At 37.4% G+C, this 27,962-nt stretch overlaps 2 protein-coding genes across 6 annotated transcripts in view; one reads left to right on the plus strand and one right to left on the minus strand.

Annotated features, from left to right (window-relative positions):
* The window catches only part of PLEKHH2 (pleckstrin homology, MyTH4 and FERM domain containing H2), a 121,696-nt gene that overhangs the window by 69,985 nt on the left and 23,749 nt on the right, over positions 1-27,962 (minus strand). For all 5 annotated transcript variants that reach the window (XR_009506593.1, XR_009506594.1, XM_059943463.1 and 2 more), the window contains exons 3-6: positions 11,045-11,107; positions 3,449-3,598; positions 2,265-2,348; positions 1,579-1,660 (exon numbers count right to left, since the gene is read on the minus strand). Coding sequence is in view for 3 of the 5 variants with exons in the window: in XM_059943463.1 (XP_059799446.1) it covers positions 1,579-1,660; positions 2,265-2,348; positions 3,449-3,598; positions 11,045-11,107 (379 nt within the window). In the remaining 2 variants the exon portion in view is untranslated. The remainder of the gene's footprint in view (positions 1-1,578; positions 1,661-2,264; positions 2,349-3,448; positions 3,599-11,044; positions 11,108-27,962) is intronic.
* C1GALT1C1L (C1GALT1 specific chaperone 1 like) lies at positions 13,292-14,422 on the plus strand. Its single transcript, XM_059943465.1, is given in 6 exon segments — positions 13,292-13,385; positions 13,434-13,540; positions 13,542-13,885; positions 13,887-13,999; positions 14,002-14,169; positions 14,172-14,422. Coding segments are annotated over 6 exon segments (1,077 nt in total).

Raw genomic sequence — 27,962 nt, forward strand, 5'->3', positions numbered from 1 at the left:
AGGGGCTGGAGGTTGAATTAATCACCAATAGCCAATTATTTCATCAATCATGCATGCCTACATAGTGAAACCTCCATAAAAACTCAAAAGGATGGGGTTCAGGATGCTCCAAGTTGGTGAACACGTGGAGGTGCTGGGAAGGCGGTATACTTAGTGAGAGCCTGGAAGCTCTGTGTCCCTTCTCCCGTATCTTGCCCTATGCATCTCTTCCATCTGGCTGTTCCTGAGTTACATCCTTTGTAATAAACCAGTAATCTAGGAAGTGAACTGTCTGACTGAGTTCTGTGAGCCTCTCTGGCAAATTATTGAACCCAAGGAAGGGATCTTGGGAACCTTGGATCTACAGTCTGTTGGACAGAAGCAGGGATGCCACCCTGTACTTGTGACTCTGTCTGAAGTGTGTGTTTGTGTGTGTGTTCAGTGCCTGCTCGGAGGTGCAGGTGGGTAGTTTTGTGGGGGTGAGGGGTCTGGTGCTATCCAAGTAGATAAGTCAGAATTGAGTTATATTTATAGGACATCCAGTCGGTGTCTGTTGAGAATTGGAGAATTGCTTGGTGTGGGAAAAATTTCCACACATCTAAATATTAAGAGGGAAAACAGGAGTTTTTTCCCTTTACAAAATGACAGCAATAGGTACTAACATGCAGTAGACAAAGTGCTTTCACATGTCCTATAATCAACAACCCCCCATTAAACCAGTAAGACACTATTACAGTCACCATTTTACTGATGTAAAAAAAAAAAAATTGGAGATATAAACACAGCTATTAAATTGTAAGGCATTAAAGTTGACTTCAAAGTCCAGGTTCTTTCTACCACGCCAGTATTTTTCCAACGCATTCTACGAAACCCCACGGCTTTATGGAAATGTTGCAGAGGATGCAAGAAATGAAAGAAGAGTCATGGGTGAGACCAAGTCTGCAGAACTCTGGACCCATCACCCAGTACAGGTTTTTTACCTATTTTATCTCTTGAGATTCTATAGGGGAAAAAAATTGTTTAAAAAGGGTTCTGCTGCTAAATAAAAGTTTAAAAAGCACTATATTAGGCCATGGGTCTAATAAGCACAGGCTCTCCATACACCCTGCTGACTTACCTCCTCTTCAGCTCAATGTGCACTTGAGTGGCTATCATGCGAATAGCATATTAAGTGACTCTCTATCATTAACTCTACCACCCATCCTTTGACTTTAAAGTTAAAAAGAAAGAAAATAGCCCTAAGCATTAGAAAATGCAAAGAGTTTATTCCCATTATAAAATTCTGCTCAAAATATTCAGGTTGTAAGAATTTCAATCACCATTGAGCACAATGCTACAAAATGAAAATAGAAAATAGCAAGACTGATTTTTTTTAAAGTAAACATACCTGAAATTAAACGTTCAAATTACCCACTTTGGGTTATTTACTACTGTCTAGCTGTGCTAATATGGACATGTGGCTATTTAAATTTAAATGAATTCAAATCAGGTAAAATGTAAAATTCAGTTCCTTAGTTGTGCAATTCATATTTCAAGCGCTCAATAGTAAAATTCTAGCAAATAAATCCAACTAGGCTGTCTTAGTCAAAGTGCACATACCTTGTAATTTTGACTGTATTGTTCTTATCTCTTCGGTTTGGTTTTGGTTGATCAAACGAAGATTCTGATTCTCCAATTCCAGCTAAAAGAACATAATGGTTTTCTTTTATATAGGGATAACATTTCTAAAACGTACTAGTAAATTATAACATTTAGAAAATGTTAATACCTAATTAAACACAAGCAAAATACAAAAGAAATAAGTAAATATCAGATGAATTTATCAGCACAGATTATCAGCCTAGATAATTATGGCTTTAATATTTGTTTCCAGAGCTAAAAGTTTTCAATGTTTTTCACCCCTATGCCTTTTCCACTGTAAAGTTATTTTAAACCAAATTATTTTGGCATCTAATCTGCCATATAAACTAAATAATATGTACTTCTCAGATACTGAATATATTAATTTTATGAGATATGCACATATATTCTCTAATTATTTAAAGTTAACTAGAACTAGTCAACTAATTAGAATGAGGCTACTTAACACTGATTACCATGGGTCTATCAATATTTTTAATTTTAAAATTACATTAGTCATTAAAGTGAAAGCTACCTATCTCACGTTTGCCAAAAGCCAGCAGCACCACCAACTGATCAGAATTTTGTTTCATTCAGATATTCTGATGACTTATCTATTCAAAAGAAGTAAAAGGTAAAGAAAAGATAAATACGGCAATAAATACCTCATTCAACTTAACTGTTACCCATTCTTTGATCTTAGCTGCTTTCTCTTCTATTATTTTAGCTTCTTGAATCCTTATTTGTTTCTGAAATAACATTAGCAGTTTGTTTAGTTCAAACAGAAGCTCACTGGTCTGGAAACATAGATATAAAAGGCAAGTCCACTTAAAACCTGTTTCCAAGTTAAGACGTCTGCCTTTAAATTACCAAACATAGGAAAAAATAAGAATGGCTGTCCAGCAGAACAATAATAAAAGCGTACATAAATATTTCTAGCTTTAACATCTGCTATTCCCTTTCTCTGAAAGATCATATACTAAAATCAATCCACTGAATTTATCAACAAAATAAACCATTTCTGGAAATAGTCTAGGTTTAGAACAGTGGAATAGAGGTCAACCAGGTTGGGGAGAGGAGAATCAGAATCTCCTCTGGAGAATGGCTTATTTTCCCCTCAAGTGCTAGTTTTAGAAGGTCCAGAAAAAATGGAGATTGAGAAACTCTAGCTCACATCCATCAACCTTTAAATCTGGTTATGGTCACAAAACTACTGAGAGTGTGACTATTATATAAATCCTAGTGGGTGGAGGCTGAAAGCCACTGACCTAAAGGAACACTGATGCCAGAGAAATGAAAAAAATGATTAAACATTTAACAGTTCTATAGTGGTCATATTTAAATGACACTAAATGACCTTTTAAGTAAATAACCCTAATGCAATTTTTTTCCTAAAAATTTTTAAAAAATAAACTAAATACTATATTTGATCTAAAATGAAGTGGTTTAAAAACAGTATACACATTTCTAAGCAGAAGGATTAGAGTCAAATCAAACACATGTTTAAAATTTAACCTTACATAAACATTTCCAACACCCTAACAATCTAAAGCAAAAATTTATTGGAAACATTTTACAGACATAAATACCTGCTGATAACCAAGTGTTTCCAACTTAAGGAGTATTGTCACATCCAAAAAGTGGTAGATACTGCCTTGGAATCACCCCGGATTTAAAGTGAATGTATTTAACTTGCACCTTTCACCAGTAATGTGATGTAATCCTAGGGGGTCACCAAGTAAGATTTCTGGTCAAAATTTAGAAATTTTGACTCTCTTTTTAATCTTTGCGATTATACATAAATGAATGCACATATTTAGGACTCTTTGATGATCAAATTCTTCCTAACCTGCTCCTCAAGTTGCAGTTCCAAGTTTTGAATGATGTCATCTTTTTCCTGTATTAGGGTTTCCAGATCTTGACACTTTTTATACAACCTCGTCTCTGATTCACTGGTTTGAATATTAGCTGCTTTTAATTTTTCTTCCATAACTTGTACCTAAATTCAGAGGATAAAATATTAAAACTATGCATGTACTTAATTTATCATAGTATTAAATTCAGAATTTTACTTTAACATTAAATTCCTAAAAGGTATCATCATAAAAGGAAAACAATGAACAGCAAGTTTTAATGTATTTAACAATTATAAAGTCTGAAGACTATTTTGCTAAGTGATGTTACCCCTGAGGTGCATGAGGGTACATGAAAGATTCTCAGAATACTGCTATCATGTAAAGAAACGTACATGTTAACTAGATCAATGATAATATGCAAAGTATTTCATGTGAGCATAGAATTAGAAAGCTTCCAGCTCTCATTTTTTCATATTTAAAAAAAAAGTAAGACTATCAAGTAAAGACGTTGAGTGGTAAGATAAGGCTCAGACTGGATGACCTAGTATAATAACACATCTTGGGAAAAAAAACTGAACTTAGATGAAAAAGGTACACATATACAACAGAAAGCAAAAGTAAAACAAAAGAACCTTAAAGGGACTTCCCTGGTGGTGCAGTGGTTAAGAATCTGCCTTCCAACTCAGGGGATGCTGGTTCAATCCCTGGTCGGGGAACTAAGATCCCACATGTTGTGGGGCAACTGAGTCTGCGTGCTGCAACTACTGAGCCCACACGCTCTGGAGCCCATGTGCCACAAATAGAGAGGCCACGCACTGCAACTACTGAGCCCATGTGCTCTGGAGCCCACACGCCACAACTAGAGAGAAGCCCACGCTCCACAATGAAGAACCCACGCGCCGCAGGGAAGATCCCACGTGACACAACTAAGACCTGCAGCCAAATAAATAAATAAATATTAAAAACAAACCAAAAAAGAACCTAAAAACCCCAATGATGAAATCATAGAGAGTAAAAAAGTATGACAGTCAAGCTATAGGTAGGAGAGTACATTCCGTGAGGGTTTATTGATTCAATACTTTAACAAATATTCAATGAACACCTGCCAAGTGCCAGGTCTATACAAGGTCCTGGGAAGACATCAGTGAATAAAGCAGACCCCCAAATCTCTACCTGCATAGAAATTACATTCTAGTGGGTTAGAGAGATCACAAAGATAATAATGACTAAAAATCATACAGTTTGTTACAGATGGCAACAAGGGTAACGGGAAAAATAAAGCAAGATAAAATAGATCGCTGTACGGCTAGGGGTTGTGGTGTCTCAATTTTAATATCTAAGATATACTGGCTCTGCTTGGATCTTCTGCGAAACACATTTGGGCATATGAAATCTTTGAAGAGATATGTGTGATGTTAATATTAGTAAGAAAGAAAATAAAGTACTGGGCACTGTATACAATATTAAAACTTTTATTCTATATACTCCAAATAGGTAAGAATGTAATTTTAGTAATCTTTTAGATTATAGGGGGCAAAGAAGAAAAATATGTAAAGGCATTTGAGAAATTAAAGATGATAGTTAAGATGAAAAATCTTATAAAACATCTCTGAAAAATCACAATGAACTTACTTAAAGCTCAAAAATACTTGATTAATGAGGGTTCCTAGAAGGAGGGTGTTAAGGTTAGTTTGGTTTTGTTTTTTTAACCATGAATACAAAGTTCATCTCTGGGTTCACTGTATAAATGTAAATTCAACTCAAATGCCAAAACTGTCCTATTTAAATACCACCCACATGGCTGGAAGCTATGAAAATAAAAGTAGATCCAAAAAATAGGAGAAAAAATATATTCTACTATCCAAATGATAATTTTAAGTCATTTTAAGATTTAGATTTTTTAACATAATATGGCAGGCTTTCTGCAGGAACTTCAGACCAAGAGGTCAAGGACAAAGGCCTATATCAGAGATGCTGTCATGAAAAAAGCCAGAGCAGGACAGAGAGCTGGACAGTAAATACCAAAGGTCAGTCTTAAAATGGTACAGCCAGTTCCACGCAGGGTATTCTGTAGCTGTGGAAGCAGGGAAAGAAGAGCAGAGACCAAGTGGAAAATGGTAGTCCTCCACCAAGGAGGGAGCAATAGATTATAATACTCCAGAAAGACAAAATTAATAAAAATAAATATTACCGGACCTACATCTACAGTCTCCTTTTATTAAATTGGAGCAAGCCACCCTATGGACATTGGGCTACCACATAAAATTGTCCTATTATTGCTTAGAAAAGGCCTATGGTCCTGGAAAACTATTCTTCCAGGACCTTCTTCTTCCCTGAAAAACACATTCAACTTGAAAGGTGTTCTCATTTTACGAATGAATGCTAGAGTCAGAGCTCCTTGGCTGCACCTTTGCCTTGTGCAACTGGTTCATTCGACTATTACTTTTAGATAAACAACTTTCCTGGGCAAGAAAAATATTGACAAAAGTGGCAACATCTCTGCAGGAGAGAGATCACAAAGCAGTTACAGGCAACCTTCTTCCAGCTGGCCCTGTTAGGACCAAGTTCCACAGGATTCACCAGCCTTCCTTGGCAATTAGTATGAATAAGAAATCTGCAGAAAAGTTAAGAGGCCTACAGAAAAACTAATCAGCCTTTAAAAACATCTTACCACAAGTACACAGAAAATAGGTCAGATCTTTTACCATTTATTTAACTTGAATTATACAATTTTAACTACTCGGAGACTGGCCAGTAACACACACCTATGAATTAAAATTAGTTGTTGAATAAACTCCTGCAATTACCAATATGTGGATATCCTCCAGTGAGGAATGTTTTGTACTTTCAGGCTACCTTTCTCCTTTACTTCCAGGAGAGCCTCTGGTTGCATCTACCTACCTCCTCAGCACATTCCTCAGCTATTTCCCGAAAGTCTTGTTGATTCTGAGCTTTTGTGCAGTGAAGGGTTAATTCAGCGGACTTGGGGTGTTCAAACCCTGTACATTCCAAAGAAAGAACTGGCCTTTGACTGTCTCCTGGGAAATAACCTCTGAGCCCCTGGAATATTCTGCCTGATAAGACTGTCTTTATATAGCTGGTATACTGGGCCACACCAGATAGTTTATGCTAACAGTGTGACTTATACTGAATACCTTTTTTGTTTACTTATCTGGGTCATGGGCCACACTGTATCAAGTTTGACCTCTGGAGAGGTTGGAAGTTGAGTAGCTAAGGTGGGTTATGCATGCATTTCGTGCTTACAAGACTGACCCCTCCCCACCCCACCCACCAGTAAAAATCCTGGACACCTAGGCTCGGATGAACAACCCTGGTTGGCAATACTTCATATGTGTTGTCCCACATCACTGATGGGAGAATCAAGTGCATTCCTGTGCAATTCCACTGTGAGAGGACAACTGGAAGCTCGTACCTGGTGTCTCCTGGACTCTGCCCTATGTGCATTTTTCCTTTGCTGATGTTAATCTGTATGCTTTCACTGTAATAAACCATAACCATGAGTATAACAGCTTTTCAGGATTTTATGAGTCTTTCTGGTGAATCATCAAACCTGAGGATAGTCTTGGGGACCCTGACACAACTCCCAATGCTATTTTCCATTTTCTTGTCTATCCTGGAGAAAGCAGAAACTGCAAATATTTTCCCCATTGTACCTATCCATATCAATATTTCCTTCTTCCCATTTCTAACTTCATCCCTCCCTCCCCCACTACAGGTAATCAAGATGTGACTATATTTTTGAGTGGGGGGGTGTAAGTCTCTATTCCTGTATAAGTATCACAATGACATGACAAAGATACTTAATCATTCCAAAATACAATGACGAAATTGTTAAGAGTATTTTGAATCCCAGACCATTTTCCAGTTAATTAAAATTTATTGCAAATTAATTAATCATTCTAATCATATTTTAAACACAGTTATTTCGGCATAATGCTCCAAAATTTATGCAGTAAGGCCAGGCCCATTCTCATTGAAGGTGAAAGGGAACATCACTGGATAAGGTAGGTTTCCACGTAATGAAGCAAATCATTACACGGTCTTGGATGTTAGGATGACTGAGTAGTTATCATTTATTAAGAACCAAAAATAACTTGGATACTAAGAACCAGCTTTATAAAAGGCAGATGAGCCCACATATTAGAATGGTCAGAAGGAAATTTAAATCCAACTCCTACCAAGCCTGAATCAAATACACGCAAGGGACTGAGTCCAGAAGGACAGAATTGAAAAGACAAACTTCTACAGGGGAAATTATCTACCCCTCTTTGGTTAGCATAAATTAGTGTATTAGATTGTATTATATACCTAACTAGTCAGATACTTGAGAAGGAATCCTGTTTATCAGTGTCTCCCAAATGTGCTATTTGCTGCTTTTCTGCCTCACAAGAGTTCTCATAAGTAGTACTGGGTTGATCTGCACATACTGCTTTCAAAATTTGTGAACAATAACGATAAAGATGTACTACAGCATTAAGTAAAAAGACTGCCAAGATTTCTCTGGAAGAATGTTTAATTCTTTTTTCTATCAGCAACTTATTTAGTGATTATGCAAGTGATGTCCACACATTAATAAACAAGGAGAAAAATGTACAAAGCTAAAGTGTAGAGTTGAGCTGTTTCAGCTGACTATTGCTTTTAGTGGTGAAACATTCTTTCTAGGTTAGTATAAATACAGTTTAAGTCTTAGGATATGGCTTGACAAAGGATAAATTATGAATTTAAGCAACATGAACAGCAGATAGGCCATAGTCCCATGGAAACTGTTAAAGACAGTGAAGGATTCAGTTACTCTAAGTTAATAATATTTACTTAGTCTTGCAAAGGCAAAAAAAAAAAAAAAAGTAATATAGTCAGTGCATTAGAATTCATCTGCTCTCTGTTTATATTTCCTGTTAACTTTTAGATTCATTATGAAATATTTAAGAAAAAATTCTTCTGAAGCATAACAAAAATAGGTACTGTATAAATTTTAAGTGTTATGACAAAAAGAAATATCTACAGATTATAAAGAAACTCTGGGAGATCTTCAATTCTCACTCTTTTTGGGGGGGTGTTGATTTAAGGCAGTATATCTAAAATAACCAATCACTGTATAATTTTGCTTAAAAATGTGGCACATAGAATTAAATAACTTTACATTTGATATCCTCAAAGGACAACTTCAAATAAGATATTCTTCCTGTTAACTTATTAAGATCAGTGGTTGGGCCCTGATGGCTACAAACTGCCATGGTTTGCTTCCCTTGAATTGAGAATGGGGATTCCTTTTTTCTTTCAAGATCCAGTGAACCAAAGGGGTAAAAAAAATGAAAATCACAAATAAAAAAATTCTTCATTTAGTTTAATTTTCAGAGCTAAATAAATTTGCTGCATATATGAATTTAGACTTTTAACTTAAGAAAAGGCAAAACAAAACCATCTTTAATTTCCTTCTCTTTTTTTCCTATAATACGAGCAGTTAAAGGAGAAAAAGGGAAGGGAAGGGAAAAGAAAGCTAGGAAAGAATAGACAGAGAGACGTATGGAGACAGCCATGGGTACAGAGATAAAGAGAGATGTCACCAGGAAAGGCCAAAGTCAGAAAGGGAAAGACAGGGAAGGAGACATGAAAGTCAGAGAGGTCGACAAAATGACAAACGTATGCTGCAAGGCTGAAGGCTGAACAGGGATGCCCATATACGGCCCACCACAGAAAAAGACATTTGGTATAGAGTGACAGAGAGTGATATAAACACAAGAGTCTTTATTTTAGAATGTAAGTGACCTTTAACGACTTTACTGTTAATTATTGGCTTTTTTTTTTTTTTTTTTTTTTAAGATTTATTGATCGACTGTTATGTTGGGTCTTCGTTTCTGTGCTAGGGCTTTCTCTAGTTGCGGCAAGCGGGGGCCACTCTTCATCGCGGTGCGCGGGCCTCTCACTATCATGGCCTCTCTTGTTGCGGAGCACAGGCTCCAGACGCGCAGGCTCAGTAGTTGTGGCTCACGGGCCTAATTGCTCCGCGGCATGTGGGATCCTTCCAGACCAGGGCTCGAACCCGTGTCCCCCGCGCTAGCAGGCAGACTCTCAACCACTGCGCCACCAGGGAAGCCCAATTATTGGCTTTTTATAGATATATGTAGAGTAATTACTATTTGGTCCCATCAACTAAAGAATATAAAATACAAAAAAACAAGCAAATCATACATCCTTACCATTACTACTAGTACTTGTATCAAAATCTACATTTGAGGTTTTAAAAAAATTATTGGTAATTTTTCAGTGGGGTGATGGTACTGTAGCTATGATTTTTAAGTCTTCATTTTTAGATGAGTTGCTGAAATACTCTTGGGTGGAATGATATAATATCTGGGACTTGTTTCAAAATAACCTAGTGTGGGGGTAGGGAAGAAGTGGGTGGAGGTATATACTAGCTGTGCATCAACTAACTGCTGAAGGTGATGACGGGGCTTCATTATACTATGTTCTCTACTCTTGTAGTGGTTGAAATTTTGCATAACAAAGTTTTAAGATTTTATCTTCAAGTATAATTAATTTAAGAAAATTAAGGATTAGGTTAAATTGGGTTAATTTAGTCAAGCCACTAAAACAATCTACTGTGTAAAATTAAATCTTTTAGGTGAAAACAAGATTTGGTAGTACTCAAACTGAAGGAAGAAACATGACAAATTTAGAGCAAGTATAAGAAATTGAATATACACTTCTTGGAAGAAATAATTTTGTATGTAAGACTTCTGAAATTCTTGACTTGACTGAATCTGACAGAGATCTTTTCATAAAATGTGAAATTATCAATTTAGGCTCCTTAGACAAACTTTAAGGCTGGTGGGCTCATCCAAACAGCTCATTTTACTGTTGGCAAGGCCCAGAAAGGGTTAAGTAATTTATCAAAAGATTATTTTTTTAAAGTAAAAGTAGTACCAAAATCAAAAACTAGAAAGTATGAAGATACAGAAGAAAAAAACCAATCATCCATAATTCCACAAACACAAATTTCAGGATGTTTCCTAACAGCTTTTTTTTTAAACTCTTAGGTTTGACTTTTTCCTCCCATATCTATTAACATGTTAAATATAAAAATCTGTATATATTTTTCCTAATATAACTCTAAGCATTTTTTGTATTTGCATAAATTCTTTGTAATAGTTATTTTTAATGGTTGTTTAATATTTCATGGAATAGATACAGTTCTCTAATTCATTCTCCTATAAAATGGCATTCATATTATTTCCAACTCTTTATTACTACAAATAAAGCTGCCATGAACATATTTATACATAAAATGTCATTATGGTTAGGCATAACCATAACCATAAAAGTCATATTTGATTTTTTTCATAAGTAAGATAAAACTTCCGAATAGAAGCATTTTTGTCCTTTTGAAAATTTATTAAGGGGCAAAACAAAGTTAGATTCTCCATTTTCTCTATGGAACCAGCTCATGAACAGTAAAAATGATAAAATGAGGAGGACAGCTGAAGACTATTTTCAGGATTGTTTTGGGCAAAACAATGTTTATATTGGTAGAGGCAGAAAACAATTTTTTAACTAAAACTATACCCTACCTGTTGAAAAGCTTTTTCTGCTTGACGTTCAGCATCAATAACTTGTCTCTCAAGCTGCTGCATCTGAAAAGTGAGAAAAGATATAAAAAATAGAAAAATTCATATTTCCCTTTTGTAATTCTTTAAGAACATTTAAAGTACTTCAGTGAAGATGAATTGCATACAATTTAGCACATTAAAAGCTCTTTCAGGGCATATTTAAAAATGGATCAAACAAAATACCAAAGGTTTGATACTTTTAATACAATGTAATATATACTACGTGAGTATTCATCAATAGAATTTTCTTCACTGGACTATATGTTAGAAATCACTGGTTAACACATATTAAGAACAAGAAATTAAATCTAAGAGAATAGTAAGACCTCAAATGTCATATTTCATTTGTTGATCAAAAATAGACATTTCTCCAAAGAAGATATACAGATTGCCAACAAACACATGAAAGAATGCTCAACATCACTTATCATTAGAGAAATGCAAATCAAAACTACAATGAGATATCATCTCACACCAGTCACAATGGCCATCATCAAAAAATCTACAAACAATAAATGCTGGAGAGGGTGTGGAAAAAAGGGAACCCTCTTGCACTGTTGGTGGGAATGTAAATTGATACAGCCACTACGGAGAACAGTACGGAGGTTCCTTAAAAAACTAAAAATACAACTACCATATGACCCAACAATCCCACTACTGGGCATATACCCTAAGAAAACCATAATTCAAGAAGAGTCATGTACCACAATGTTCATTGCAGCTCTATTTACAATAGCCAGGACATGGAAGCAACCTAAGTGTCCATCAACAGTCGAATGGATAAAGAAGATGTGGCACATATATACAATGGAATATTACTCAGCCATAAAGAGAAACAAAATTGAGTTATCTGTAGTGAGAGGGATAGACCTAGAGTCTGTCATACAGAGTGAAGTAAGTCAGAAAGAGAAAAACAAATACCGTATGCTAACACATATATATGGAATCTAAAAAAAAAAAATGGTCATGATGAACCTAGGGGCAGGATGGGAATAAAGATGCAGACCTACTAGAGAATGGACTTGAGGACACGGGGAGGGGGAAGGGTAAGCTGGGACAAAGTGAGAGAGTGGCATGGACATATATACACTACCAAATGTAAAACCGATAGCTAGTGGGAAGCAGCAGCATAGCACAGGGAGATCAGCTCGGTGCTTTGTGACCACCTAGAGGGGTGGGATGGGGAGGGTGGGAGGAAGGGAGACGCAAGAGGGAAGAGATATGGGGATATATATATATGTATAGCTGATTCACTTTGTTATAAAGCAGAAACTAACACACCATTGTAAAGCAATTATACTCCAATAAAGATGTTAAAAAAAAATTTTCCAATGAGCAGTGGAGGGATAAATTAGGAAATTGGGAGTAACATATACACATTACTATATATAAAATAAACAACAAGGACCTACTGTATAGCACAGGGAACTATACTCGATATTTTGTAATAACCTATATGGGAAAAGAATCTGAAAAAGAATATATATATACATATATGTATATATATGTATATATATATATATATATATGTATATATATATATGGAATCACTTTGCTGTACACCTGAAACTAACACAACATTGTAAATCAACTATACTTCAATAAAAAATAAATAATAAGAATTCTTAAAAAGAAGAAAAAAAAACAAAAGATACATTGACACAGGCTTAATATAGAAAAAAAAAGTCCCAGTGATATCAGAAAGTGGTGTATTCTCATGAGCTCCATAGGTGGTATGTTTAAGTCACAACTGAGGAGTTTTAATTCTTACAGATCCTGATGGAAAGAGTATAGAAGATACTCCGATTAAACACACACGTCCACAAAAGCATACAGCACAGAGAATGGAAAAATATCTGGGTATATTTTAAAAGTTCTGTGGAGAAGAGAAAGTTTGGAGATTTTAGAGGGTGGGAATAAAAATAAGTTTGGAGAGTTAAGGTAAAATAGTAAAATGAATATTATAAGTAAAATAAACAAATGTCTTAAAAAGGACCCAATGCAAGTTAACATCATACACAACCAGGATGTAAAACTAAATTTTGAATTATTTTTTACTGAGTATTGAAGTCTGGTCAACACTTAGAGCCGTCTGTGGCTCAATCTGTGTTCATTATCAATTTTATTGTTGGCTGATATTCCCAGACGCCCTTAACTTCCAGAGCATCTCAAACTCACAGCACCCTGGGTACCACCCCCATAGCCGACATGCCAGACCCGCCCCCTTCTCGAAAACCACAGAGAAGCAGCCTCCTGCAGCTACAACAGCCCAGCAGGGAGCTGCCCGCTCTGGACCGCCTGGGTGACAGGGACCCCAACTGAGGTGTGCGCTGTTCTCAATGTCTGAAAGATGGTTTCTGTTATGAGTGTACTGTATCATTTTTTAAGGGTACACTGGTTGGGAGAATTTGCTGTGTTTTGATAACTATGTTTGGGCGAATTACCATTCGACACAGGTAAAACTCAAGACCATGAGCACCATCACCTTCGCCCACCTAACACAAAAGATTTCTTAAACATTTCAGAAGTGGAATGCATGGAGCTGAGTAAAAGTATCTGTATTTACTCTACCATCCTTGTAGAACCCAATGATGAGTATTATTGGGCTGTACTGAAAGAGACTCAGACCAAACCCTGTGACAAAACAGAGCACTAGAATACTGAAAATGATGGTTTGTTTAAGATAAAAAATGACATGTGGACACAGATGAGGAAGAGGTACAAATATGTCTTTGGGAAGCACGGCAACAACTACAACTGGTTCTTTCTTGCACATCCCACTACATTTACTGTCATTGAAAACAAAGTATCTTCTGTTTACTAGGGATGCATCACAACCTTTTTATCTGGGCCACACTATAACATCTGGTGACCCTGAATACGTGACTATGGGAGAAGGAATTGTTTTAAGTATAGAGCTATGAAAAGACTTAACAGACTTCTGAATAAGTCTGAAAAGTATGCAGATCAAAGTGTGATTTGGAAGTTATCTGAAGATATGCAACTGGCAGTCTGCCTGAAATATGCAGGAGTTCTTGCAGAAAATGCAGAGGATTCCAAAGGAAGAACTCTATTTATAAATACAAAACTACTGCATGTCTTATTCAAGAGACAATGTCTAGTAACCCTCAGCAAGTAGTAGAAGCCTGCTGTTCAGATATGGCTATTACTTTTAATGGACTGACTCCCAAAAAGATGATAGTAATGATGGATGGTGTGTACCAGCTCAGGGCATTTGGACATTATTTCAATGACACACTGATTTTCTTACCTTCAAATGGTTCAGAAAATGACAGAGGGTTGGGAAATAATAGGACTGTGTTGTCCAAGAGTGCTTGAAATGTGGCTAGTCCAAATTGACATGTAGCATAAGTATAAAATACACACTCCATTCAATAATATTATTTGAAAACGTAGTACAAAAAGTATAAAAATCTCAGTAATTGTTCATACTGACTCAACAATGAAATGATAATATTTTGGATATGTTGCATTAAATAAAATATAACATTAAAATTAATGTCACCTGTTTCTTTTACAGTTTATTAATGTTGTTAGAAATTTTTAGCATTCTTTTATTTATTTATTTATTTTGGCTGTGCCGTGCGGCTTGTGGGATCTTAGTTCCTTGACCAGGGATTGAACCCGGGCCCGGCAGTGAAAGTGCTAAGTCCTAAACACTGGACCGCCAGGGAATTCCCTATGGAAGATTTTTTTTTTTTTATCTTTCTTTTATTTAATGGAAGATTTCTTTTTAGCTTTCTTTTATCTATTTAAGAAATTTTTAAATTACGTATGTGTCTTACTTTATATTTCTATTGGATAATAAAAATGTAAAACATTCCATTATCACCATATATGGCAATTTAACTTCCTGTCCACATGGCAGCATTTTTTAAAAGGAGGTTTACTGCAGGGATCTAGATTCTGGAAGAGGTTTCAAATATTTGGATACGTAAATAGATACTTCCCAAGTGCATTCACTGGACATCATGTCACCTTTAATTTTTGTGAAGATATTTCAAATGTTTAATAAGCAAGTATTGTTGTCGCAAAGCATTTTATTGAGTCATTGTTACAAACTGCAGCATTATGTCAAGCAGTTGGACAAGCATTGTGTCTCCTGTCTAGGATATTCCTTATCCAAAAAACTAACTGGCATGCACATGCCAACACCACATTCTTTCACTACTGACAATATGCTAACAATCATCACCTCTGCAATGCAACTACATTGTGTTTTCAGGGGAACTTTTGCACTTGTGCAGCCTTAGCCTCAATTTTGAATATTTTTGAGATTGTCAGGAAAATTCACAGATTGCTGCTCTGTAAAATTTTGCTAGTAAAAAGAAAAAGACTGACATACCTATTAGAATGGCCAAAATCCAGAACATTGACAACACGAAATGCTAGCAAGAATGTGGAGCAACAGGAACTCTCATTCATTGCTCATGGGAATGCAAAATGGTATAGCCACTTTGGAAGACATTTTTATGGTTTCTTATAAAATTAAACATACTCTTACCATACTATCCAGCAAGTGTGCTCCTTGGTATTTACCCAAAGGAGTTGAAAACTTATGTTCACATAAAAACTTGCATACAGGGACATCCCTGGTGGTGCAGTGGTTAAGAATCTGCCTGCCAATGCAGGGGACAAGGGTTCGACCCGTGGTCCAGTAATATCCCACATGCCACAGAGCAACTAAGCCCATGTGCCACAACTACTGAGCCTGTGCTCCAGAGCCTGCAAGCCACAACTACTGAGCCCATGTGCCACAACTACTGAAGCCCATGTGCCTAGAGCCCATGCTCCACAGCAAGAGAAGCCACCGCAATGAGAAGCCCACGCACCACAACAAAGAGTAGTCCCCACTTGCCTCAACTAGAGAAAGCCCGTGTGCAGCAACGGAGATCCAACGCAGCCAAAAATAAATAATTAATTAATTTTTAAAAAATCTTAAAAAAAAACTTGCACACAGATATTAATAGCAGTTTTATTCATAATTGCCAAAACTTGGAAGCCACCAAGATGGCCTTCAGTAGATGACTGGATAAACTGTGGTATATCCAGACAATGAAATATTATTTAGGGCTAAAAGGAAATAAGCTATTAAGCTATGAAAAGGCATGGAGGAAACTTAAATACATATTATTAACTGAAAGAAACCAATCTGAAAAGGCTACATAAAGTATGATTCCAACTATATAACATTCTGTAAAACTATGGAGACAATAAAGAGATCAGTGGTTGCCAGGGATTGGGGTGGGGGAGGGATGAATAAAAAAGAGCACAGAAGGTTTTTAGGGCTGTGGAAATGCTCTGTATGATACTATAATGATGGATACATGTCATTAGACATTGTCCAAGCCCATGGAATGTACAACACCAAGAGTGAAACTATGAACTTGGAGTGACAATGATGTGTCTATGTAGGGTCAACAATTTGTAACATGTACCATTCTGGTGGGGGATGTTAATAATGGGGAAGGCTATACATGTGTGGGGGCAGGGACTATACAAGAAATTTGTATCCTCCACCCAATTTTTCTGTGAACCCTAAGCTGCTCTAAAAAGACAAAGTTTTAATAATAATAATTTTTAGAAAGATTTAATAGTTTCTCAAGAGAACCACTCTGATCTGAATGTTTGTGTCCCCCCAAAATTCACATGTTGGAATCCTAGTGCCCAATGTAATGGTGATTAAATCCTGAGGGTGGACCGCTCATGAATGGGATTAGGGCTTTTATAATAGAGATCGCACAGAGCTCCTAGCCCCTTCTGCCAGGTGAAAATACAGGAAGTCTACAACTCAGAAGAGGGCCCTAACCTGATCTTGCTGGAATCCTGGTATCAGATTTCCAGCCTCCAGAACTGGGTGAAATAGATTTCTATTGTTTGCAAACTACAGAGTCTGTTGTATTTTGTTATAGCAACCCGAACAGACTAAGACAGAAAATTGGTACTGAGAGTGCAGTGCCTCTGTAACAAATATCTAAAAATGCGGAAGCAACTTTGGAACTGGGTAACAGAAAGAGACTGGGAGAATTCTAAGGTGCATAGTAGAAAAAACCTACATTGCCATGAACGAACCATTAAAAGCAATTCTGGTGAGAGCTCAAAAGGAGAACAGGAAAGCTATAGAGAAAGCCTCAATCTTCTTGGAGAGTATACCTAAGGATTGTGAACAGAATGTTGGTAGAAATGACGGATGGTAAAGGCTGTTCTGTTAAGGTCTCAGACGGACATGAGGAACATGTTATTGGAAACTGCAGGAAAAGCGATCCTTGTTATAAAGTGGTAAAGAGCTTTGCTGAACTGTGTTCATGTCCTAGTGTTTTGTGGAAAGGAGAACTTGTGAGTGATGAAATTGGATATACAGCTGAGGAAATTTCTAAGCCAAGTGTTTAAGGAGTGGCCTGGTTCTTTTTGTTTTTGTTTTTGTTTTTGTTTTTAATTTATTTTATTTAATTATTTTTGGCTGCATTGGGTCTTCGTTGCTGCACAGGGGCTTTCTCTAGTTGCGGTGAGCGGGGGCTACTCTTCGTTGTGCTGCATGGGCTTCTCATTGCGGTGGCTTCCCTTGTTGCAGAGCGCGGGCTCTAGGCACGCGGGCTTTAGTAGTTGTGGTGCACGGGCTCAGTAGTTGTGGCTCGCGGGATCTAGAGCGCAGGCTCAGTAGTTGTGGCGCACGGGCCCAGTTGCTCCGCGGCATGTGGGATCCTCCCAGACCAGGGCTCGAACTCGTGTCCCCCGCATCGGCAGGCGGACTCCCAACCACTGCACCACCAGGGAAGTCCCGGCCTGGTTCTTTTTGAATGTTTACAGTAAAATATGAAAAGAGAGAATGACTTAGAGATGGAATTGTTAACCAAATAGGATGCAGAAACGGAAAATTTTCGGCCTATCCATATTGAAAGAAATGAGAAAGCTTGTTCCAGAGAGAACAGGGTGTGGCCAAGCCACCTTGTGATTAAGAGATTAGTATGGGTTTGAACCACAGACTGAATCAGCTGCCCCAGCAGGAGAACAGTCCATTTGAACTGAAGAAGAAGGAATGAGGAAGGCTGTTGGACTTAGATTTTACAGGACAGGACTATATGGCTGTGAACACAGGCTATTGTTAAAGACAAGGAAAGAAGGACCATAAACGTAATTCAGAGATCATCAGGGCTCCACAGCTAACATCGTTCTCAATGGTGAAAAGCTGAAAGCATTCCCTCTAACATCAGGAACAAGGCAAGGATGTCCATTGTCACCACTTTTATTCAACATAGCTTTGGAAGTCCTAGCCATGATAATCAGAAAAGAAAAAGAAATAAAAGGAATCCAAATTGGAAAAGAAGAAGTAAAACTTTCACTGTTTGCAGATGACATGATACTATACATAGAAAATCCTAAAGATGCTACCAGAAAACTACTAGAGCTCATCAATGAACTTGGTAAAGTTGCAGGATATAAAATTAATACACAGAAACCTCTTGCATTTGTAAACACTAACAATGAATGATCTGAAAGAGAAATCAAGGAAAATCACATCATAAAGAATATAATACCTAGGAATAAACCTACTTAAGGAGACAAAAGACCTCTACTCTGAAAACTATAAGATGCTGATGAAAGAAACCAGAGATGACACAAACAGATGGAAGGATATAGCATGTTCTTGGATTGGAAGAATCAATATTGTCAAAATAACCATACTACCCAAAGCAATCTACAGATTCAATGCAATCATTATCAAATTACCAATGGCATTTTTCACAAAACTAGAACAAAAAATTCTAAAATTTATATAGAAACACAAAAAACCCTGAATAGTCAAAGCAATCCTGAGAAAGAAAAACAGAGCTGAAATCACACTCCCTGACTTCACACTATACTACAAGGCTACAGTAATCAAAACAGTATGGTACTGGCACAAAAACAGACACATAGATCAATGGGACAGGACAGAAAGCCCAGAAATAAACTCACGCACCTATGGTCAATTAATCTCTGACAAAGGAAGCAAGAGTGTACAATGGAGAAAAAGACAGTCTCTTCAATAAGTGGTGTTGGGAAAATTGGACAGCTACATGTAAAAAATGAAATTAGAACACTCTCTAACACCATACACAAAAGTAAACTCAATGCGCCACAACTACTGACCCTGCACTCTAGAGCCCGTGAGCCTGTGCTCTAGAGCCTGCGAGCCACAACTACTGAGCCCGCGTGCCACAACTACTGAAGCCCACACAACTAGAGCCCGTGCTCTGCAACAAGAGAAGCCACCGCAATGAGAAGCCCACGCACTGTAACAAAGAGTAGCCCCCGCTCGCCGCAACTGGAGAAAGCCCAAGTGCAGCAATGAAGACCCAAAGCAGCCAAAAATAAATAAATAAATAAATAATTTAAAAAGAAAAAGTAAACTCGAAATGGATCAAAGACCTAAATGTAAGGCCAGACACTATAAAACTCTTAGAGGAAAACAGAGGCAGAACATTCTTTGACATTAATCGCAGCAATATCTTTTTTGATCCACCTCCTACAGTAACGAAAATAAAAACAGAAATAGGGGCTTAACTGGTGGCTCAGTGGTTAAGAACCCACCTGCCAATGCAGGGAACACAGTTTCGAGCCCTGGTCCAGGAAGATCCCACATGCCACAGAGCAACTAAGCCTGTGTGCCACAACTACTGAGCCTGTGCTCTAGAGCCCGCGAGCCACAACTACTGAGCCCACGCGCCACAACTACTGAAGCCTGCACGCCTAGAGCCTGTGCTCCGCAACAAGAGAAGCCACTGCAGTGAGAAGCCCACACACCGCAATGAAGAGTAGCCCCCACTAGCCGCAACTAGAGAAAGCCTGCATGCAGCAACGAAGACCCAACACAGTCAAAAATAAATAAAATAAATTTAAAAAGTAAAATAAAAAATAAAATAAACAAATCGGACCTAAGTAAAGTTAAAAGCTTCTGCACAGCAAAGGAAACCATAAACAAAATGAAAAGACAACCCACAGAATGGGAAAAACTATTTGCAAAGGAAGCAACTAACAAGGAATTAATCTCCAAAATATACAAACAGCTCATGCAGCTCTATGTCAAAAAAACGAACACAATCAATAAATGGGCAGAAGATCTAAATAGACATTTCTCCAAAGAAGACATACAGATGGCCAAGAAGCACATGAAAAGATGTTCAACATCACTCATCATCAGAGAAATGTGAATCAAAACTACAATAAGGTATCACCTCACACAGGTCAGAATGGCCACCATCATAAAGTCTACAAACAATAAATGCTGGAGAGGGTGTGGAGAAAAGGGAACCCTCTTGCACTGTTGGTGGGAATGTAAATTGACATAACCACTATGGAGAACAGTATGGAGGTTCCTTAAAAAACTAAAAATAGAACTACCATATGATCCAGCAATCCCACTACTGGGCATACATCTGGAGAAAACCATAATCCAAAAGGATACATGCACCCCAATGTTCACTGCAGCACTGTTTACAATAGTCAAGACATGGAAGCAACCTAAGTGTCCATCAACAGAGGAATGGATAAAGAAGATGTGGTACATATATACAATGAAATATTAATCAGCCATAAAAAGAATGAAATAATGCCATTTGCAGCAACATGGATGGACCTAGAGATTATCATACTAAGTGAAGTAAGTCAGAGACAGACAAATATCATATGATATCGCTTATATGGGGAATCTAAAAAAAGGTACAAATGAACTAATTTACAAAGTATAGTCACAGATGTAGAAAACAAACTTACGGTTACTGGGAAGGAAGGGGGAGAGGGATAAACTGGGAGATTGGGATTGACATGTACACACTACTATATATAAAATAGATAACTAATAAGGACCTATTGTATAGCACAGGGAACTCTACTCAATACTCTGTAATGACTATATGGGAAAAGAATCTAAAGAAGAGTGGATATATGTATATGTATAACTGATTCACTTTGCTGTACAGCAGAAACTAACACAGCACTACAAATCAACTATACTCCAATAAAAATTAAAAAAAAAAAAAGAGAGAGAGATCATTAGGGCTGCCTCCTCAGTTTCAAAACGTGGTAGATGGGTGGGGTTACTGCCTGGGTTTCAACAGGCCAGATGACCGACCTCTGCCTAAATCAAAGTGGTACTGCCCAAAGCTATGGGGGCTCTGTCCTGCCCAGCAGAGCCACAGGGGCATGGCTACCTCCACCTAGATTTAGAAAGGTGAAGCAACCTGGAGCCATGGGCCCACAACCCAAGCAGAGGGTCACTTGAGGGCAAGGTCACTGAAGGGAGCCACTACCAGGGCAGTGCCAGTGAAGCCATCAGGCCACCCTTGGGGCCCCAGACTGGTAGAACCACCAGCATGCAATTGCAACCCGTGAGAGCTGCTGTGTGGCTACACCCAATAAAGCCATGGGAGGCGAGCACATCCCAGTGTGTCCAGAGGGCGAGACCACCCCCATACCATGCCTCAGGTGGGTCTGGAAGGTAAGACCTCTGCACCACAGAACAGAACATCTAATTAAAGAAGATTGTTCTCAAGCTTTAAGATTTAATGTTGTTTGTCTTCTGGGGTTTTGGACTTACTTGGAACCTGTTACCCCTTCTTTCTCTCCTATTTCTCCCTTTTGGAATGAAATGTCCATTCTATACCTGTCCCATCATTGTATTTTGGAAGCACATAATTTGTTTGATTTCACGGAATCACAGCTGGGGGGAATTTTCTTAGAATGAATCATACCTTGAGTCTCACCCATATCTAATTAAGATGGTATTTAGAATTAGGAGTTTGAGATTAACAGATGCACACTACTATATATAAAACAGATAAAAAAACAAGGACCCACTGTATAGCACAGGGAACTATATTCAATATCTTGTAATAACCTATAGTGGAAAAGAATCTGAAAAAGAATATATATATATACGTGTGTGTGTATGTGTATGTATATATATATATATATCTGAATCACTTTGCTGTAACACCTGAAATTAACACAACATTGTAAATCAACTGTACTTCAATTTTTTAAAGATATGGTATTTATATGAAATTTTATTCTTTAGACTTTTTTTGTCTGTGTCCCCCCAGTTTCACATGCTGGAATTCTAACACCCAAAATAATGGTGTTAGAAGGTGGGACCGCTGCCTGGGGTGTTTGGTGGGGCTAATGACAGACTCTGGGAGGGCTCACGCCAAGGAGTACTTCCCAGAATTTCTGCTGCCAGTTTCCTTGTCCCCACGGTGAGCCACAGCCACCCCCCGCCTGTGCAGGAGACCATCCATACTAGCAGTTTTAAAAATTATCTTGTTTAGAGAGCCTCCCATCAAGCCTCCTAGATAGCCTCAACCACCAGAGGGCAGACAGCAGAAGTAAGAAAAACTACAATCCTGAAGCCTGTGGAACAAAAACCACATTCACAGAAAGACAGACAAGATGAAAAGGCAGAGGGCTATATACCAGATGAAGGAACAAAATAAAACCCCAGAAAAACAACTAAATGAAGTGGAGATAGGCAACCTTCCAGAAAAAGAATTCAGAATAATGAGAGTGAAGATGATCCAGGACCTCGGAAAAAGAATGAAGGCAAAGATCGAGAAGATGCAAGAAATGTTTAACAAAGACCTAGAAGAATTAAAGAACAAACAAACAGAGATAAACAATACAATAACTGAAATGAAAACTACACTAGAAGGAATCAATAGTAGAATAACTGAGGCAGAAGAACGGATAAGTGACCTGGAAGACAGAATGGTGGAATTCACTGCTGCGGAACAGACTAAAGAAAAAAGAATGAAAAGAAATGAAGACAGCCTAAGAGACCTCTGGGACAACATTAAACACAACAACATTCGCATTATAGGGGTCCCAGAAGGAGAAGAGAGAGAGAAAGGACCAGAGAAAAAATTTGAAGAGATTATAGTTGAAAACTTCCCTAACATGGGAAAGGAAATAGCCACCCAAGTCCAGGAAGCGCAGAGAGTCCCATACAGGATAAACCCAAGGAGAAACACGCCGAGACACATAGTAATCAAATTGGCAAAAATTAAAGACAAAGAAAAATTATTGAAAGCAGCAAGGGAAAAATGACAAATAACATACAAGGGAACTCCCATAAGGTTAACAGCTGATTTCTCAGCAGAAACTCTACAAGCCAGAAGGGAGTGGCATGATATACTTAAAGTGATGAAAGGGAAGAACCTACAACCAAGATTACTCTACCCGGCAAGGATCTCACTTAGATTTGATGGAGAAATCAAAAGCTTTACAGACAAGCAAAAGCTAAGAGAATTCAGCACCACCAAACCAGCTCTACAACAAATGCTAAAGGAACTTCTCTAAGTGGGAAACACAAGAGAAGAAAAGGACCTACAAAAACAAACCCAAAACAATTAAGAAAATGGTCATAGGAACATACATATCGATAATTACCTTAAACGTGAATGGATTAAATGCTCCAACCAAAAGAAAGAGGCTTGCTGAATGGATACAAAAACAAGACCCATATATATGCTGTCTACAAGAGACCCACTTCAGACCTAAGGACACATACAGACTGAAAATGAGGGGATGGAAAAAGATATTCCATTCAAGTGGAAATCAAAAGAAAGCTGGAGTAGCTATACTCATATCAGATAAAATAGACTTTAAAATAAAGAATGTTACAAGAGACAAGGAAGGACACTACATAATGATCAAGGGATCAATCCAAGAAGAAGATATAACAATTATAAATATATATGCACCCAACAGAGGAACACCTCAATACATAAGGCAACTGCTAACAGCTATAAAAGAGGAAATCGACAGTAACACAATAATAGTGGGGGACTTTAACACCTCACTTACACCAATGGACAGATCATCCAAAATGAAAATAAATAAGGAAACAGAAGCTTTAAATAACACAATAAACCAGATAGATTTAATTGATATTTATAGGACATTCCATCCAAAAACAGCAGATTACACTTTCTTCTCAAGTGCGCACGGAACATTCTCCAGGATAGATCACATCTTGGGTCACAAATCAAGCCTCAGTAAATTTAAGAAAATTGAAATCATATCAAGCATCTTTTCTGACCACAACGCTATGAGATTAGAAATGAATTACAGGGAAAAAAACGTAAAAAAGACAAACACATGGAGGCTAAACAATACGTTACTAAATAACCAAGAGATCACTGAAGAAATCAAAGAGGAAATCAAAAAATACCTAGAGACAAATGACAAAGAAAACACGATGATCCAAAACCTACGGGATGCAGCAAAAGCAGTTCTAAGAGGGAAGTTTATAGCTATACAAGCCTACCTAAAGAAACAAGAAAAATCTCAAGTAAACAATCTAACCTTACACCTAAAGGAACTAGAGAAAGAAGAACAAACAAAACCCAAAGTTAGCAGAAGGAAAGAAATCATAAAGATCAGAGTGGAAATAAAGGAAATAGAAACAAAGAAAACAATAGCAAAGATCAATAAAACTAAAAGCTGGTTCTTTGAGAAGATAAACAAAATTGATAAGCCATTAGCCAGACTCATCAAGAAAAAGAGGGAGAGGACTCAAATCAAATCAATAAAATTAGAAATGAAAAAGGAGAAGTTACAACAGACACTGCAGAAATACAAAGCATTCTAAGAGGCTACTCCAAGCAACTCTATGCCAATAAAGTGGACAACCTGGAAGAAATGGACAAATTCTTAGAAAGGTATAACCTTCCAAGACTGAACCAGGAAGAAACAGAAAATATGAACAGACCAATCACAAGTAATGAAATTGAAACTGTGATTAAAAATCTTCCAACAAACAAAAGTCCAGGGCCAGATGGCTTCACAGGTGAATTCTATCAAATATTTAGAGAAGAGCTAACACCCATCCTTCTCAAACTCTTCCAAAAAATTGGAGAGGAAGGAACACTCCCAAACTCATTCTATGAGGCCACCATCACCCTGACTCCAAAACCAGACAAAGATACTATGAAAAAAGAAAATTACAGACCAATATCACTGATGAATATAGATGCAAAAATCCTCAACAAAATACTAGCAAACAGAATCCAACAACACATCAAAAGGATCATACACCACAATCAAGTGGGATTTATCCCAGGGATGCAAGGATTCTTCAATATATGCAAATCAATCAATGTGATACACCATATTAACAAATTGAAGAATAAAAACCATATGATCATCTCAATAGATGCAGAAAAAGCTTTTGACAAAATTCAACACCCATTTATGGTAAAAACTCTCCAGAAAGTGGGCATAGAGGGAACCTACCTCAACAAAATAAAGGCCATATACGACAAACCCACAGCAAACATCATTCTCAATGGTGAAAAACTGAAAGCATTTCTTCTAAGATCAGGAACAAGACAAGGATGTCCACTCTCACCACTATTATTCAACATAGTTTTGGAAGTCCTAGCCACGGCAATCAGAGAAGAAAAAGAAATAAAAGGAATATAAATTGGAAAACAAGAAGTAAAACTGTCACTGTTTGCAGATGACATGATATTATACAGAGAATCCTAAAAATGCCACCAGAAAACTACTAGAGGTAATCAATGAAGTTGGTAATGTTGCAGGATACAAAATTAATGCACAGAAATCTCTTGCATTCCTATACACTAATGATGAAAAATCTGAAAGAGAAATTATGGAAACACTCCCATTTACCATTGCAACAAAAAGAATAAAATACCTAGGAATAAACCTACCTAGGGAGACAAAAGGCCTGTATGCAGAAAACTATAAGACACTGATGAAAGCAATTAAAGATGATATCAACAGATGGAGAGATATACCATGTTCTTGGATTGGAAGAATCAATATTGTGAAAATGACTATACTACCCAAAGCAATCTACAGATTCAATGCGATCCCTATCAAATTACCAATGGCATTTTTACGGAACTAGAACAAATCATCTTAAAATTTGTATGGAGACACAAAAGACCCCGAATAGCCAAAGCAGTCTTGAGGGAAAAAAACGGAGCTGGAGGAATCAGACTCCCTGACTTCAGACTATACTACAAAGCTACAGTAATCAAGACAATATGGTACTGGCACAAAAACAGAAACATAGATCAATGGAACAAGATAGAAAGCCCAGAGATAAACCCATGCACCTATGGTCAACTAATGTATGAAAAAGGAGGCAAAGATATACAATGGAGAAAAGACAGTCTCTTCAATAAGTTGTGCTGGGAAAACTGGACATCTACATGTAAAAGAATGAAATTAGAATACTCCCTAACACCATACACAAAAATAAACTCAAAATGGATTACAGATCTAAATGTAAGACCGGACACTATAAAACTCTTAGAGGAAAACATAGGAAGAACACTTTGACATAAATCACAGCAAGATCTTTTTTGATCCACCTCCTAGAGTAATGGAAATAAAAACAAAAACAAACAAATGGGACCTAATGAAACTTCAAAGCTTTTGCACAACAAAGGAAACCATAAACAAGACGAAAAGACAACCCTCAGAATGGGAGAAAATATTTGCAAACGAATCAATGGACAAAGGATTAATCTCCAAAATATATAAACAGCTCATTCAGCTCAATATTAAAGAAACAAACAACCCAATCCATAAATGGGCAGAAGACCTAAATAGACATTTCCCCAAAGAGGACATACAGATGGCCAAGAAGCACATGAAAAGCTGCTCAACATCACTAATTATTAGAGAAATGTAAATCAAAACTACAATGAGGTATCACCTCACACCAGTTAGAATGGGCATCATCAGAAAATCTATGAACAACAAATGCTGGAGAGGGTGTGGAGAAAAGGGAACCTTCTTGCACTGTTGTTGGGAATATAAATTGATACAGCCACTATGGAGAACAATATGGAGGTTCCTTAAAAAACTAAAAATAGAATTACCATATGAACCAGCAATCCCACTACTGGCCATATACCCAGAGAAAACCGTAGTTCAAAAAGACACATGCACCCCAATTTTCATTGCAGCACTATTTACAATAGCCAGGTCATGGAAGCAACCTAAATGTCCATTGACAGACGAATGGATAAAGAAGTTGTGGTACATATATAGAATGGAATATTACTCAGCCTTAAAAAGGAACGAAATTGAGTCATTTGTTGAGACGTGGATGGATCTAGAGACTATCATACAGAGTGAAGTAAGTCAGAAAGAGAAAAACAAATATTGTATATTAACGCATGTATGTGGAACGTAGAAAAATGATACAGATGAACCAGTTTGCAGGGCAGAAGTTGAGACACAGATGTAGAGAACAAACATATGGACACCAAGGGGGAAAACCGCGGTGGGGTGGGGATGGTGTTGTGCTGAATTGGGCGATTGGGATTGACATGTATACACTAATGTGTATAAAATTGATGACTGATTAAAAAAAAAAAAAGAAGGTGGGACCTTTGGAAGGTGACTGGGTCATGAGAGCTGGGCCCTCACAAATGAGATTAGTGCCCTAGATCCTACAGAGCTCCCTGAGTCCTTCTGCCGAGTGAGGATATAATGATAAGTCTGCAACCCAGGAAAGTACCCTCACCCAATGTTGCTGGTGCCCTGATCTCAGATTTCCAGCCTCCAAAACTGTGAGAAATAAATTTCCGCTGTTTATAAGCACCCAGTTTGTGACATTTTGTTATAGCAGCCTGAAGGGACTAAGACAAGGACTATACAAATACCTTGTCAGATTTCTCTTTCTGAAGTGTTTGCTTTTTAGTGACAACAGTGAGGGCAGAAGCCTTGTCTTTTTGCCTCACTGTTACATACCCTGATACAGCTCTTTATACATAAGAGGTATTCAATATATTATAAATTATTGAATGAAATGACATCTGTAAAGCACTATGCCTGTATG

The sequence above is a fragment of the Balaenoptera ricei genome, chromosome 13 (genome assembly GCF_028023285.1).
Source record: "Balaenoptera ricei isolate mBalRic1 chromosome 13, mBalRic1.hap2, whole genome shotgun sequence".
Classification (NCBI taxonomy): domain Eukaryota; kingdom Metazoa; phylum Chordata; class Mammalia; order Artiodactyla; family Balaenopteridae; genus Balaenoptera; species Balaenoptera ricei.